This window comes from Ovis aries, chromosome 16, assembly GCF_016772045.2.
Source record: "Ovis aries strain OAR_USU_Benz2616 breed Rambouillet chromosome 16, ARS-UI_Ramb_v3.0, whole genome shotgun sequence".
Taxonomy (NCBI): Eukaryota; Metazoa; Chordata; class Mammalia; order Artiodactyla; family Bovidae; genus Ovis; species Ovis aries.
The window spans coordinates 56,498,414-56,514,784 of record NC_056069.1 but is presented as its reverse complement, the minus strand read 5'-3'; the positions used below and the strand labels follow the sequence as shown (position 1 = coordinate 56,514,784).

The 16,371-nt window shown below is 43.6% G+C and overlaps 1 protein-coding gene across 7 annotated transcripts in view; it reads right to left on the bottom strand.

Annotated features, from left to right (window-relative positions):
• MYO10 (myosin X) overlaps nucleotides 1-16,371 on the bottom strand; it is a 259,943-nt gene that overhangs the window by 144,449 nt on the left and 99,123 nt on the right. For 5 of the 7 annotated variants that reach the window (XM_042233921.1, XM_027980154.2, XM_042233922.1 and 2 more), the window contains one exon: nucleotides 2,099-2,257. The exons of the other annotated variants lie outside the window; for them this stretch is intronic. In XM_042233921.1, the coding sequence (XP_042089855.1) occupies nucleotides 2,099-2,257 (159 nt within the window). The remainder of the gene's footprint in view (nucleotides 1-2,098; nucleotides 2,258-16,371) is intronic. 7 annotated transcript variants of the gene reach the window in all.

Genomic DNA, 16,371 nt, shown 5'->3' with positions numbered 1-16,371 from the left:
TCCTGGTCTAAGGATGGATAAACTACAGCAACCACAATACTAAGAGGATCCTGAGTTTCAGTTAGCACCTGCTAGCTATTGGAAAGTGAAAAGTGAAAGTTGCTCAGTCAAGTCTGACTCGGTGACCCCATGGACTATACAGTTCATGGAATTCTCCAGGGCAGGATACAGGAGTGGGTAGCCTTTCCCTTCTCCAGAGGATCTTCCCAACCCAGGGATCAAACCCAGGTCTTCTGCATTGCAGGCAGATTCTTTACCAGCTGAACCACAAGGGAAGCCCAAGAATACTGGGATTGGTAGCCTATACCTTCTCCAGCGGATCTTCCAGACCTAGGAATCAAACCGGGGTCTCCTGCACTGCAGGAGGATTCTTTACCAGCTGAGCTATGAGGGAAGCCTAGTTACTGGAATGGCTGATATTATTATTCATCATAATCACAGGCATACCACCAAAACTGAGTGTTAACTCCTAAGGAATAAAAACTACTGCAAGATGAAGGGTTTTTCCAATATTAAAATTCGGTTTTTAAAAAACTGCATAAATTTGAACTTGACAAGAAAAATAAACACCTATCAGCAGTTGCCCAGTAAAGACCTGCCAACAAAGGCAGGTGGAAAGGAGAAACTCTGAACTCATTCTTGACAGATGATGTAATTTATACTTTAATGTCAGAAAGGAATGACTACAGAAGCGATTTTTAGGTATTACTTTTATAATATAGGCACAGAGTTCATAAAAGTTGAGGAGAAATGTGCATGATCGCTTTTTATACCAGGACGTGTCTCCAATCAAAAGAGCAATCCCAAAGTGAGATGGGTCCCCTTGAACCCAAATGTCCCTTAGATGGAACCGTCCTACATGCTCGTGGGAATGTACATCAGTGCAGCCACTATGGAAAACGGTATGCAGTTTTCTCAAAAAACTAAAAATAGAGCTACCACATGATCTAGGAATTCCACTCCTGGATATGTATCTGGAAAAAAAAAATGAAAACACTAGTTCAAAAAGATGCATGCACCCCAAGTTCACAGCAGCATTACTTACAATTGCTAAGACATGGAAGGAACCTGTGTCCACCAAGAGATGAATGGATAAAGAGGATGTGATATTTACACACACACACATACATACATATACACAATGGAATACTACTCAGCCATAAAAAGAATGAAATTTTGCCATTTGCAGAACATGAATGGACTTGCAGAGCATTATGCTAAGTGAAGTAAGTCAGACAAATACTTTGTGACATCACTTACATGTGGAATCTAAAAAATACAATGAACTAGTGAGGGTAACCTAAAAGAAGCAGACCCGCAGAGAGAGAGCAAACTAGGGGGGTGACCAGGGACGAGGGGAGGCGTGCAACATAGGGGTGGAGGAGAGGAAGGCCCAAAACAGATGCAAGGATGGACTGCATAACATGGAGAATATTGCTAATATTGTAATAATTGTAAACGGAATGTAACTTTTAAAAATCATATATAAAGAAAAGAAATTTCTCCATGGATGGGCCTTGGAGCCAGAAGAAAAAAAAAAAAGTGAAAATCCATAAAAGGAGAAAAAAAATCAAGAAAATGAGAGAGAAAAAAAAAAGCTTGAGCTCAGGTCTGCTTGTTTGTAAAGCCACATTTCTCCTCAGCCCTTAACTGAGGAAGTCAAACCACTCTGCGTGACTTCTTTATGGAACAGAACACTCAGGAACAGAATGCACTCAGGAGAAGAAAGAGGTCAAATTATCCTTCGCTGCAAAGCCATCCCTGCTAATGAAGTCCAGGCAATCAACACGAGAACATGATTTATGGACCCACATCTCTAATTTGGCAAAAAAAAAAAAAACTAGAAATATAGCTTTTACTTAGAAGAACGGGAGGGTCTCAAAAAGGAAATACTCTCTGAAAACAAAAATAAACAGACTCAAACTGGACGGAGTTTGGAAACTTCCCCGGTGGTTCAGCGGGTAAGATGCTATGCTTTCACTGCAGGGGGCATGGATTTGATCCCTGGTCCAGAAACTGAGATCCTGTATGCCGTGTGACCCAGCAAGAGGAAGGAAAAGACTGGAAGGATTTTTAAGGGACTGAGAGCGGAACTTACATAGATTTGGTTTCTCTTGTAGCGCTGGTACAAGTTGTGCATGATGGCACCCCCGTGGAGCTCTGTCAGGGTGGCCATGTCATCCACGCCCTCCTCATCCATGGCGTGCATAGGCATCACCTTCTGGTGTGTAATTGTGCTCTGCTTGTACGTGAATACCTGATGAGGGGGAACGAATTCACAGCTTAATTATGGGCAATGAACAGTTTCCACAGACCGTTTCCCAACTTACAATATAATCTCAGTACAATACCAGCAAAAATCAGACTGCAGAGAACACTTTAATTTCCTTCATGCCACCTACCTATTTTTGTGCCAGCTCGCTTCAGTCGTGACTGACTCTTGGACCCTAAGGACTGTCGCCCACCAGACTCTTCTGTCAGTGGGATTCTCCAGGCAAGAATTCTAGAGTGGGTTGCCATTTCCTCCTCCAGGGAATCTTCCCAACCCAGGGATGGAACTCACATCTCTTATGTCTCCTGCACTGGCAGGAGGGTTCTTGGCCACTAGCGCCACCTGGGAAACCTCACCTATTCTTAAAGGTAGCAAATTATTTGGACAATTGACATTTGATGTTCCTAAAAGACATTGGTTCAAGTACTAACCCTCCTACGGAAATCACAGAAATGATAACTTTTTCAGTTTACTTTTCTCCCACTGATGCAAAGCAGTAACAGTTAAGAAGCTGGCTGACCAATCTTTCAGAAAGTAATTTGATTTCACTGTATAATATGTTCAAGGGACCATGGGATATAGTTCAAAGCAAAGCTCTTCAATTTAAGTGTTGTCACAAAATTCACCACACAGTCTACATTTGTTCAGAGAATGAAACACAGCTTCTCAGGAAAGTCTGAAAAATATTCTCCCTTCTCAACTGAGATCTATAAATAGCATTCCTGTGATCTTCAGGAAAACAAATCCTCTCAGGTTTAAAATACAACTGATTTTGGACTCCTCTGGCTGTTCAGTGGTTAAGACACCACACTTCCACTGCAGGGGGCACAGGGTCAATCCCTGGTTGGGGAACTAAGATCCTTCAGGCAACAGGGAGCAGGCAAAAAAAAAAAAAAAAAAGTTCAATAAATAAATTACAATTGCTTTGCTTGTTTGACAGCCTGAAAGTGAAAGTCGCTCAGTGGTGCCCAACTCTGCAACCCCATGGACTACACAGTCCATGGAATTCTCCAGGCCAGAATACAGGAGTGGGTAGCCTTTCCCTTCTCCAGGGATCGAACTGGGGTCTCCTGCATTGCAGGCAGATTCTTTACCAACTGGGCTATCAGGGAAGCCCTATCTTGCTTTAAACTCCAAGACCAGTGGTGGGTGCTGCATATGTGCTGTTGTATATTTACTAAGTCATGTCCTACTCTTTTGCAACCTCATGACTACAGCCCACCAGGCTCCTCTGCCCATGGGATTTTCTGGGCAAGAATACTGAGTGAGTTGCCATGTCCTTCTCCAGGGGACTTTCCAAACACAGGGATCGAACTCACATCTCCTGCAACGGCAGGTAGGTTCTTACCACTGAGCCACCAGGAAAACCCATTGTATTGTGTACCAGAGACAACTCAGACACTGCAAGACTGATTATAGAACATGCGTGGACTTCTAAAACCTACACAGGGTTCTTTCACCACCATTGATTGGGTAGAGTAGTAACTGCACCGATTCAGCTTCATACGCTGACCAGTCTGACCAGATTTACAAACTCCGGAACATAAAACAATCATTCAATGATGGAGTCTACCCCCTATTTATTCACTGTATCCTTTTATATATAGTGAATAATCACAGAAAACTAATCAAACTGATCACATGGACCACAGCCTTCTCTAACTCAATAAAAATATGAGCCATGCCGTGTAGGGCCAACCCAAGACAGACGGGTCATGGTGGAGAGTTCTGACAAAACATGGTTCCCTGGAGAAAGGAATGGCAAACCACTTCACTACTGTGCCTTGAGAACCCCATGAACAGTATGAAAAGGAAAAAGGATAGGACACAAAGATGAACTCCCCAGGTCGGTTGGTGCCCAATATGCTACTGGAGATGAGTGGAGAAATAACTCCAGAAAGAATGAAGAGATGAAGCCAAAGCAAACACAGTACCCAGTTGTGGATACGACTGGTGATGGAAATGAAGTCCAATGCTGTAAAGAACAATATTGCATAGGAATCTGGAAGGTTAGGTCCATGGATCAAGGTAAATTAGAAGCAGTCAAACAGGAGATGGCAAGAGTGAACATCAACATTTTAGGAATCAGTGAACTAAATGGACTAGAATGAGTGAATTTAACTCAGATGACCATTGTATCTACTACTGCGGGCAAGAATCCCTTAGAAGAAATGGAGTAGCCATCATGGTCAACAAGAGAGTCCGAAATGCAGTACTTGGATGCAAACTCAAAAATGACAGAACGATCTCTGTTTCCAAGGCAAACCATTCAATATGACAGTAATCCAAGTCTATGCCCCGACCAGAAATGCTGAAGAAGCTGAAGTTGAACAGTTCTATGAAGACCTAAAAGACCTTCTAGAACTAACACCAAAAAAAATAAATGTCCTTTTCATTATAGGGGACTGGAATGCAAAAGCAGGGAGTCAAGAAATACCTGGAGTAATAGGCAAATTTGGCCTTGAGTACAGAATGAAGCAGGACAAAGAATAATAGAATTTTGCCAAGGGAACACATTGGTCATAGCAAACACCCTCTTCCAACAACACAAGAGAAGACTCTACACATGGACATCGGCAGATGGTCAATACTGAAATCAGACTGACTGTACTCTTTGTAGCAGAAGATGGAGAAGTTCTATACAGTCAGCAAAAACAAGACTGGGAGCTGACTGTGGCTCAGACCATGAACTCCTTATTGCTAAATTCAGACTGAAAGTAGGGAAAACCACTAGACCATTCAGGTATGACGTAAGTCAAATCCATTACGATTATACACTGGAAGTGATGAATAGATTCAAGGGATTAGATCTGATAGACAGAGTGCCTGAAGAACTATAGACAGAGGTTCCTGACATTGTAAAGGAGGCAGGGATCAAGACCACCCCCAAGAAAAAGAAATGCAAAAAGGCAAAATGGTTGTCTAGGGAGGCCTTACAAATATCTAAGAAAAGAAGAAGAGGAAAAGGCAAGGAAAAAATGAAAGATATACCCATTTGAACGCAGAGTTCCAAAGAATAGCAAGGAGAGATAAGAAAGCTTTCCTCAGTGATAAATGCAAAGAAATAGAGGAAAACAATAGAATTGGGGAAGTCTAGAGATCTCTTCAAGAATATGAGATACACCAAGGGAACATTTCATGCAAAAATGGGCACAATAAAGACAGAAATGGTATTGACCTAACAGAAGCAGAAGATATTAAGAAGAGGTGACAAGAATACACAGAAGAACTATACAAAAAAGATCTTTACAACCCAGATAAAAACAAGGGTGTGATCACTCACCTAGAATCAGACATCCTGAAGTCTGTGGGCCTTAGAAAGCATCACTACGAACAAAGCTAGTGGAGGTGATGGAATTCCAGTTGAGCTATTTCAAATCCTGGAAGATGATGCTGTGAAAGTGCTGCACTCAATATGCCAGCAAATTTGGAAAACTCAGCAGTGGCCACAGGACTGGAAAAGGTCAGTTTTCATTCCAATCCCAAAGAAAGGCAATGCCAAAGAATGCTCAAACTATCACACAATTGCACTCATCTCACATGCTAGCAAAGTAATATGCAAAATTCTCCAAGTCAGGCTTCAACAGTATGTGAACCATTAACTTCCACATGTTCAAGCTGGATTTAGAGAAGGCAGAGGAACCAGAGATCAAATTGCCAACATCTATTGGATCATAGAAAAAGCAAGAGAATTCCAGAAAAACATCTACTTATGCTTTATTGACTGTGTGGATCATAACAAACTGTGGAAAATTCCTAAAGAGATGGGAATACCAGACCACCTTACCTGCCTCCTGAGAAATCTGTATGCAGGTCAAGAAGCAACAGTTAGAAATGGACATGGAAAAACAGACTGGTTCCCAATAGGAAAAGGAGTACGCCAAGACTGTATATTCTCATCCTGCTTATTTAACTTACATGCAGAGTATATCACGTGAAGTGCCAGGCTGGATAAAGCACAAGCTGGAATCAAGACTGCTGAGAGAAATATTAATAACCTTAGATTCACAAATGACAACACCCTTATGGCAGGAAGTGAAAAGGAACTAAAGACCCTCTTGATGAAAGTGAAAGAGGAGAGTGAAAAAGCTGGCTGAAAACTCAACATTCAGAAAACTAAGATCATGGCATCCAGTCGCATCACTTCATGGCAAATAGATGGGGAAACAGTGGAAATAGACACTTTATTTTTTTGAACTCCAAAATCACTGCAGATGGGGACTGCAGCCATGAAATTAAAAGACGCTTACTCCTTGGAAGAAAAGTTATGACCAACCTAGATAGCATATTCAAAAGCAGAGACATTACTCTGTCAACAAAGGTCCATCTAGTCAAAGCTATGGTTTTTCCAGTAGTCATGTATGGATGTGAGAGACGGACTATAAAGAAAGCTGAGCACTGAAGAACTGATGCTTTTGAACTGTGGTGTTGAAGAAGACTCTTAAGAGCCCTTTGGACTCAAGAAGATCAAACCAGTCAATTGTAAAGGAAATCAGTCCTGAATATTCGTTGCAAGGACTGATGCTGAAGCTGAAACTCCAATACTTTGGCTACCTGATGCAAAGAAATGACTCACTAGAAAAGACCCTGATGCTAGGAAAGATTGAGGGCAGGAGGAGAAAGGGACGACAGAGGATGAGATGGTTGGATGGCATCACTGACTTGATGGCCATGAGCTTGAGTAAGCTCCGGGAGTTGGTGATGGACAGGGAAGCCTGGCATGCTACTGCCCATGGGGGTCACAAAGAGTTGGACACACTGAGCGACTGAATTGATTCTTTTCACTGGTATTTTTATGTTTGTCCTTCAAATAAAAACACCAAGATGTAAAAGCAAAATGTAAACAACACAAAAAATGTGATCTACACAAGCTCACATGTGCACGTACATACAAAGTACCTTTCCTGAACAGTACCGGCAGATTGGGGAATTCTAATTTTCAGTATCAACCAGTTGTCTGAATATTCATTGGAAGGATTAATGCTCAAGCTCCAATACTTTGCCCACTGATGCAAAGAGCTGACTCACTGGAAAGGACCCTGATGCTGAGAAAGACTGAAGGCAAAAGGAGAAGACGGCAGCAGAGGATGAGATGGCTGGATGGCATCCCTGACTAAATGGACACATCTTTGAGCAAACTCCAGGAGACAGTGAGGGACAGGGAAGCCTGCCGAGCTGCAGCTCATGGGGTCACAGAGTTGGACCCTAAACAACTAAACAACAACAAGCTGCCTATATGGAGACAAATAGCACGTTATTGAAGAAGGAAATGACACAGTAAGAAAAGCAGAAGTGCCAACCCGATGGTTTCCGTAAACCATGGAAGAAAGTGGCATGTTTCTTTTATTTTCCAGAGAAAAATGAAAACTTCAGTGGTGGCATTTCTGCCACATAAACCACAAGGGTCGGTCAGAACCAGTCCTGAGAGACTATTGAGGCCAGGGCAGACCCCAGTCATCTCTTCTGAGGTCCAGCCACTTTCCCAGCTGTTTCCCGGGCCCAGACACCTGCCAGGAAAAGTGCTGGCCCCAGCGGCCCCACCTCACAGGGAGGTGGCCACCCCACCACATAAGTGCCCCCCACGGGGTAGGACAGGTCTGGGGCCCCTGAGGGCATGGAAGGGGGCTATGCCATAGCCAAGATGACCAGGTATTAAAGGAAAATATCAAGAAATTCAAGAGTGTAGAAACACAGGATATCAGACCCTCATTTTAATTCATTAACACCATACAAGAAAGTCAAACACATTTAGGCTAACAATAGTGGCCATCTTGGGCTTCACAGGCAGCTCAGCAGTAAAGAATCCATCTGCCAGTGCTGGAGACACAGGTTCAATCCCTGGGTCAGGAAGATCCCCCGGAGGAGGAAATGGCAACCCACTCCATGGACAGAGGAGGCTGGCGGTCTATAGTCCATGGGGGTCACGAAGAATCGGACACGAATGAACACACACACACACACCCCCCCTACAGCTGACACGTAAAAATGATATCCATAATGACCAAGTATTTATGTCACATTAACATTCTGTTGCCTTTTTTCACACCCTGGGAACAGTAAGACAATGTATAGTCCAAGTGAGCAGCTCAGAGCTGGGCACGTGGTCTCTGAAAAAATGGCTACCACTGTAAATTGAGTCCCAACCTTAGCACATGTGATTTCCTCGTATGTTTTCAGATACACGCATTATCAGATGTGGGCAGGTGGCCATCTGGGAGTGGGACAATCAAGAGAATGAGTGCTATTCCTTCTCCTGACCTCAGAGAGAAAGAATCAGGCTAGACCGTAACAGTTACATAAATAAGAGGTTATGTACAGAAAAGAAATATGCCAAGACAGGGCTGCAGCTGTTCAACACAGTGATTATTTCAAAGAACAGTGGGTAAAGCAGAGAAAATATATGTGTGAAGGAAAGGCACAGAGAACCATCCATTCAGAGATGGGTTAACATTTGCAAGGATTTTACAGTGATGCCTGGTACATTGATAAGCGTCTGATAAATTAACAAAGAAAATCCATACATTCAAACAAATATTTACTGATGTGTTCTAAGCACTGGGAATGCAGTATATTTCTAACAAGGGGAAGCAAAAAGTAGAAATGGACAAGTAAATATAACGCTGTGCAGATGGTGATGAATATCTATGAAGGCATAAGTGAGGGTAAAGGGATTAAGCACCCAGAGGGGTTACTTTATGTTGTGTTTAAAGACACCCTCACTGATCAGGTAACATCAAAGTAGAAACCCTAAGGAAGTAAGGAATGGAAGCAGGCTCCTGCAGTCAGTGTGTTAAAGCATACTGGTTGAATAAATAGCTAATTTGTAAATATTTCAAAAGATTAATAAGATTCACAATCTTGTTCAAGAATTTTTAAGGAGAGCCCCTTGAACTACCCGAAGTCTTTCCTGTGCAACAACAAACGGTACAAGTTGCACAATTTTATCCCCAAACAGCAAAAAAAGAAAATTTTAGGGCTAAGGAATGGAATTCTTTTTACAGGAATTTTTTGGGAACAAACAACAGCCAAAATGCAATAGCAACGTGAATTCCTCCAAACCCAACTCAAAACAAAGTGAGTGACTTCAGTGGGGCATATATTAGAAGAAAGGTGGTAAAGGTTAAGAAACAGGGCAAAGTATAGAAGATTAATAGACAGGAAATCAATTTAGAGAAAACGGGGCCTCAGAACAAATAGCTCCTGTTATAGAAATAAAAGCCACTGGTCACAAGATGGACTGGATTAAGCGTGGGAACAAAACTAAGGCCACCCATCAACCCTACTGGGGCCTCAGAGAAGGTCTGCCCAACACTGGGTCCACCTCTGTATGGAAAAATGAAAATCAAATAGTTAATTAGGTTTTAAAAAAACAGCTGAGCCATTTTCAACCCCCTTTGAATTCTAGGAAAGTACACATATGGCAGGAAACCCTCATCAGGCTTATGTGCAAGTTCTTACAGTCTATAGGGGCTTCCTGGTGGCTCAGCTGGTAAAGAACCCGCCGGCAATGCAGGAGACCACAGCTCGATTCCTGGGTCAGGAAGATCCCCTGGAGAAGAGATAGGCTGCCCACTCCAGTATTCTTGGGCTTCCCTGGTAGCTCAGCTGGTAAAGAACCTGCTGGCAATGTAGGAGACCTGAGTTCGATCCTTGGGTTGGGAAGATCCCCTGGAGAAAGGAAAGACTACCCACTCCCGTATTCTGGCCTGGAGAATCCCACCGACTGTATAGTCCATGGGATCCCAGAGAGTTGGACACGACTGAGCGACTTTCACTTCACTTCACTTCATAGTGACAAACATAGATTTCTCTTATTACAATTCGTTAGCAACGCCCAGTCACAAAAATCTAACTTTTCTGATCAAAGAGGAAAAAAAAAGAAAAAAAGAAATCTTATCACGTCCTCTCCTGATGGACAGATGGGATAGACAGCGTTCTCAGTCTATCCCGGGACCCGGGTTCGATTCTGGGTCGGGAAGATCCCCTGGAGAAGGAAATGGTAATCCACTCCAGCACTCTTGCCTGGAAAATCCCATGGATGGAGGAGCCTGATAGGTTACAGTCCATGGGGTCACAAAGAGTCGGACAAGATGGGCAACTTCATCTTCCGTGAGCTTGGCATTTCTTCTGGAGAAGTCCTCAGTTTTGCTCTCCAGGGTACAGCTGGCAAGATTAGTAAACATTTTCGGCTGTCACAACTGTGGGGTGTTGGGGGAAGGGTTCTACTGGCATCCAGTCGGCAAGGTCAGGAATGCTGCTATAAACATCTGAGAGTTATCCAGCCCAAATGTCACGAGGACCAGGTGGAGATATCCTGGTCTAGGAATGCCCTGATGTGCCTTCCAACCAGATGTTTAGGTAGATACCAGGAAAAAATGATGAGTCAGCCAATGCCTGTAAGCAAAAGCTTTCATAAAACACAGACAAATCTTTTGGAAACAAGTTTAAAGATAAAAACATTTAACTCAAAGGTCAGCAGGACAATATTATATAATTTAGTTTTTGATTCTTATTTGACCCAAGTTAAGAAGGGGGATGGGGCTGATTTACAATGATGATGGTCACTAAGCAATGGGTTTGCTTCTATTTGTAACTGTTTTCTCTTTTAAGGAAAATTTTTTACTGGAGTATAGTTGATTTACAATGTTAAGTTAGTTTCAGGAGTACAGCAGAGTGAACCAGTTATACATATACAACTATCTACTCTTTTTTAGAATTTCCCCTTATAGGCCATTACAGAATACTGAGTAGAATTCCCTGTGCTATACAGCCAGTCCTTATTACTTACCTATAACGGCAACCCCACTCCAGTACTCTTGCCTGGGAAATTCCAGGGACAGAGGAGCCTACAGTCCATGGAGTTGCAAAAAAGTTGGACATGACTTACCGACTAAACAACAAGTGTGTATATATGAATCCCAATCTTCCAATTTATTCCTCCTGCACCTCCTGGTAACCATAAGCTTATTTTCTACATCTGTAATATTTCTGTTTTATAGAGTTAGAGATAGTATCATTTTCTAATTGCACTGTACTACGGTCGGACAACACGTTCCACACGATTTCCACCCTGTCTCCCTGACCCAGGGCTCTTGGACCTGCTGCTTCTGTGTCTGGGCCACTGACATCCCACTAGTCTCCCTGACATCTCCACCCAAATGTTACTTCTCAGAAGGCACCGATGCTTTTGTGTGAAGGACACCCTGCCACCTTCCTCCTGATTCTATCGCATGTGCTGTCGCTCCTGTGACAGTCTGTAATCCCTTATCTATTATCTGTGGCTTCCCTGGTGGCTCAGACGGTAAAGCGTCTGCCTGCAATGCGGGAGACCCGAGTTCAATTCTGGGTCGGGAAGATCCCCTGGAGAAGGAAATGGCAATCCACTCCAGCACTCTTGCCTAGAAAATCCCATGGATGGAGGAGCCTGATAGGCTACAGTCCATGGGGTCGCAAAGAGTCGGACATGACTGAGTGACTTCGCTTTATTATCTCCCTTGTTTCAAAACCATCTCACTCCCAACTCAGAAACCTCTGGTCAGTATATTTCAGCTCTTTGGACCACAATCTACAGGGAAAAAAATGTGTTTTACACTGTGAAGTACTATACATGTAATTTCACAAGGGTTTCGTAAAACACCATGAAATTTGGTGCATCCCAGGATCTTCTCTTTCTTTTAAAAATCTGTTGTGACTCTCTAAACTGACTTCACACCTCGCTAGAGAGAAGACTCAGTGTGGAAACTCTACAAAGGCAGGGCACATGCCTATCTCATTTCTCAGCGACCAGCCTCCGCCCACCATAGAGACTCAATAAATATTGAATAAATGGTCCTGGCCTTCAAAATGGGTACAACACACAGGGGGAGGCAGGGTTGGGTAGTGACCAGACACGGCCTTGGAGTCAGACCTGGCTGGACTCTGTTCTCCTAGACCTATGATTTCATAGCCCAGGGATAATGAGCCAGACACTTAACCTCCCTGGCCCGTGACTTTCCCCACTGATAAAGTTTAAGATTGGTGATGATAATCCCTCACTCACAGAATTACTGTGAAAACTAAAAATAATGTGGTAAGTGTTAGTCACTCAGTTGTGTCTGACTCTGTGACCCCATGGACTATAGCCCACCAGGCTCCTCTGTCCATGGGATCCTCCAGGCAAGAATAGTGGAGTGGGTAGCAATTCCCTTCTCTAGCGATCCTCCCAACCCAGGGATCAAACCCAGGTCTCCCGCATTCCAGGCAGATTCTTTACCAGGGAAGCCCAAGAAGACTGGAGTGGGTAGTCTATCTCTTCTCCAGCAGATCTTCCCAACCCAGGGACCGAATCAGGGTCTCCTGCATTGCAGGCGGATTCTTTACCAGCTGAGCTATCAGGGAAGCCTATATTGCAAAGAGCAATGATTTCCACCCTGTCTCCCTGACCCAGGGCTCTTGGACTTGCCATTTCTGTGTCTGTCTCTATGGCTATGCTCTTATGACAGGCTGTAAAAGGAAGCCACTTACTTAACTGAAACTCTGCCCTGACCTGTTAGGTGGCTGCCCCAAGGAGACTGGAGAAAGTATTCGGGACACAAGAATGTAAAGTTGGCTAGAAAGTCCCACTGGAATCTTATTAAAGGCAAAATGATACACGTCTACTCTCCTAGTGAGCAGGGGGGGGAAAATGGCACCAGCGTTTTGCTTTCAGCTCAAATTTGTCAGAGTAAATACATCTTAATTACACGGCCCAGGGGGGTAAAATGATCTTTACATAAGTAAAGATTCTGTTACTTTAACCTCCCCCCTGAGTTTGTGAGATGGCTGACTTCTAATTATAGATAAAACAAGATTATTTTCTTTTTCGGAGACTCAAACTAGTTGTGAGATTAAGTCATTTAAACCATCAGTGGGTTTGCAATGCGCAGAGGGCGAGATGCATGGCATGTGGGTGTCAAACCAAAATAGCAAAGAGAGGTGGGCAGAGGGCACTGGTATTTACTGAGCACTGACTGCATGTATCAGGCACATTTGATTCTCAGGGGCAAGGGAAACACCACTGCTCACTTCTTACAGAAGCCATTCAAGAAGATTCAGAGAAGTTGGGAAATCTACCCAACAGCACAAAGCACAGTGAGCAGTCAGTTCCTTGAGATCGTGGCAAAGCACATCCCACCCTAGAGAGACACTAGGTCAGAGACAATCCTGCCTCTGCCACTAACTGGCTGGGACTCCCTGGCACGTTCAGTGCAGTCAGTGGTTACAATCCTTAGTCCTGTGGAGGAGAGGAGAGCAGAAAGTACGTGTGCACTGCCCTCCCAGCGTGCCAGGTTTAATTCTCTCACTTACCCTGAGATTTTCCATTTATTTACTCTCTCCAGTTCCCTCGGTCATTCATGCCAGGCTGTGAGCTGAACCCCAGGAATACAAAGATGAATTAAATGGTCCCTTTTTAGAGGGCTTATCGACCACCAAGGGATCAGAAAAATAAACAGGCAATCCTCACCACATGGTGGGGGCTGTCACAGAGTCAGATGGGAACTGGCCACGTGGGATGGCCCAGGGCCAGGCAAGAGCACACAGCCCAGGGCATCCGAGTAGCAGAGTATGGCTGGGAGAGGGGTGGGGGGCGGAGTAGCCCTTGCCCTCTGATCTAAGGAACAGAGGGCTACGTACGTAGCTAAGGGAAAGGGGGGCACACACTTGTTATCTATTCGTCATCATGAACAAGTCAGTATCAAACTTGACACCAAGACTGTCTTTCAAGAGACAAAAGAAGAAATCTCACTACAAAATGCAATTCAAGGAGATCGATTTTCTAGAAACTCCACAGGAAAGCAATGTCTGAATCAACGCTAGGAAAGATCAGTACACACACGGTTGTCCCCAAATGGACAGTGTGTCTTCCCGCTTTCCTGTGCACAAATATCACTAACAAATGCATCAGCGATGACAGGTACAACCCAGAGTCAGGAAACTCCGGCTACCAGTCACTGACGTCAGACTTAACCACTAAGCCCGAATCTTTCTGATGACACTGCAGAGTGTGCAGGCAGATGAAGAGGATTAAGAATCCAAGAAGCCTAAGACAGCCAGGAAGCTAATCTGTGGACAGCACATCTGCTCAAGCACCCAGGGAGCCTTGCCACACAACATGAAAAAAAAATGAAGTTGCTCAGTTGTGTCTGACTCTTTGCAACTCCATGGATTGTAGCCCATGGAATTTTCCAGACAAAAGTACTGGAGCAGGTTGCCATTTCCTTCTCCAGGGGATCTTCCTGACCCAGGGATCAAACCCAGATCTCCCGCACTGCAGGCAGAGGCTTTACCTTTGAGCCACCAACCAGCAGACAAACGCAACTCACTCGGCAACTGCCTGCCAGCCAGGAAACATTTGTCGCTCAGTCCTGTCCAACTCTGCAATCCCATGGACTGTAGCATGCCAAGTTCCTCTGTCCAGGCAAGAATACTGGAGTGGACTGCAATGCCCTTCTCCAGGGGATCTTCCTGACCCAGGGATCGAACCCGGGTCTCTCAGATTGCTGGCAGATTCTTTCCTTACCATCTGAGCCACCAGGGAAACCCTGCCGGCACAGAAGACCCAGAGGCTACCTTGGCCCTGGCCTCTCCCTGGTGAACCTCAGAGGAAAAGGTTAACAGTCACACTGACCTGGCATGGCTGTAAGAAATGACTAACACACACACGAACATATTACCATATTTACATATTAAGGATAATAAGATCTCCAATTGGGATTTATACACACATTAAGAATTGTGATTTTTATAAAAGAATTTAGTACATGTTTCTTTTAAACGCTAAACTATAACACCTTCTCTTTTTTTTTAGCTTTTAAGAAAAAATTTTAAGAAAATCATCTGCACAAAGAAAAGGCACACTTGTTCCAGCTGAGCTAGGTTCTACAGCTTCCTCGTAGCTGCTGTGACCACCCAGGCCAAGTCTACCCAGAAAAGGACCACCTTCACGCTCCATAGGTCAGTCTTTCCACATTGAAGAATTCAGCGTTCAGAAAACAATCACTATATTTTAATGTGTTTTCACTGTAGAGTTACACTGAGTTATGGTAAGATAAATCTATGACGATATTAGACTATGCACACACACGGTATAATCCTAATTTTTTTTTTTAATACACACACAAGGACAAACACACAGGCACACACAATACACACAGACACATACCAGCAACTGTACTCCCAGGCATTTGCTCTGAAGAAATGAAAACTTAACACCTGCCCAAAAACGCACACATGAATGTTCACAGCAGCTTTCTCTGTAACCGGTGAAAGCTGAAAAAGTTGGCCCCAGAAGGTTACACGCCATATGATTCCATTTCCATTATATAAGATTCCCGAAACGACCCAATTACAGCAAATGAAGGACAGACTGATATGGCTGGAAGCTAAGGAGGGAGTCGGGGAGGAGACAACTTGCTGGATCCTTGTGCTGATGGAAAGGTTCTATATCGTGATTATCTCATACCTTGGTTGGGATACCGTGGTTCAGTTTTGCAGGATACTATCATCAAAGGAAACTGGGTAAAAGGGTATGCAGGATCTTTCGGAACTAGTGCTTACAAATGCATGTGGATCTATAATGATCTCAGAACAAAACACTTAATTTAAAAAGAAAAAATTTAAATATGTGCCAAAAGCCTAGAAGAAAATAGATCACAACTCCAATAATGGGTCACAAACTTATAGGTGTTTGTGTTTTAATACTTTTCCATGATTTGTTTCTGTTTTCTAAACTTATTAAACAATTTCAGGCTTAAAGAGAAATCAGTCCAATCAAAACTATTATTAATGAACATACCCGGATACATGTAACTAATTCAATGAATCTTTGAAAAATGAGTACTGCAGAACTGCTTTCAAAAAATAACAAACACAAAATGAAATAGTAAACAGCCCCCAAGGGTCACCAGCTACTGGAAAAGGAAAGGGCTTCCCTGACCTGGTTGTTTTACACAGAGTAAGTTCAGCCCTTTACACAAAGTAAGCTTTACACAGAGTAAGTTTCTGCAAGCCAAGAAGTGGGGATATGACGAAAGCCCAGGAATCCCAATTCTTGAGACAAACATTCGACAAGCTCTCACTTC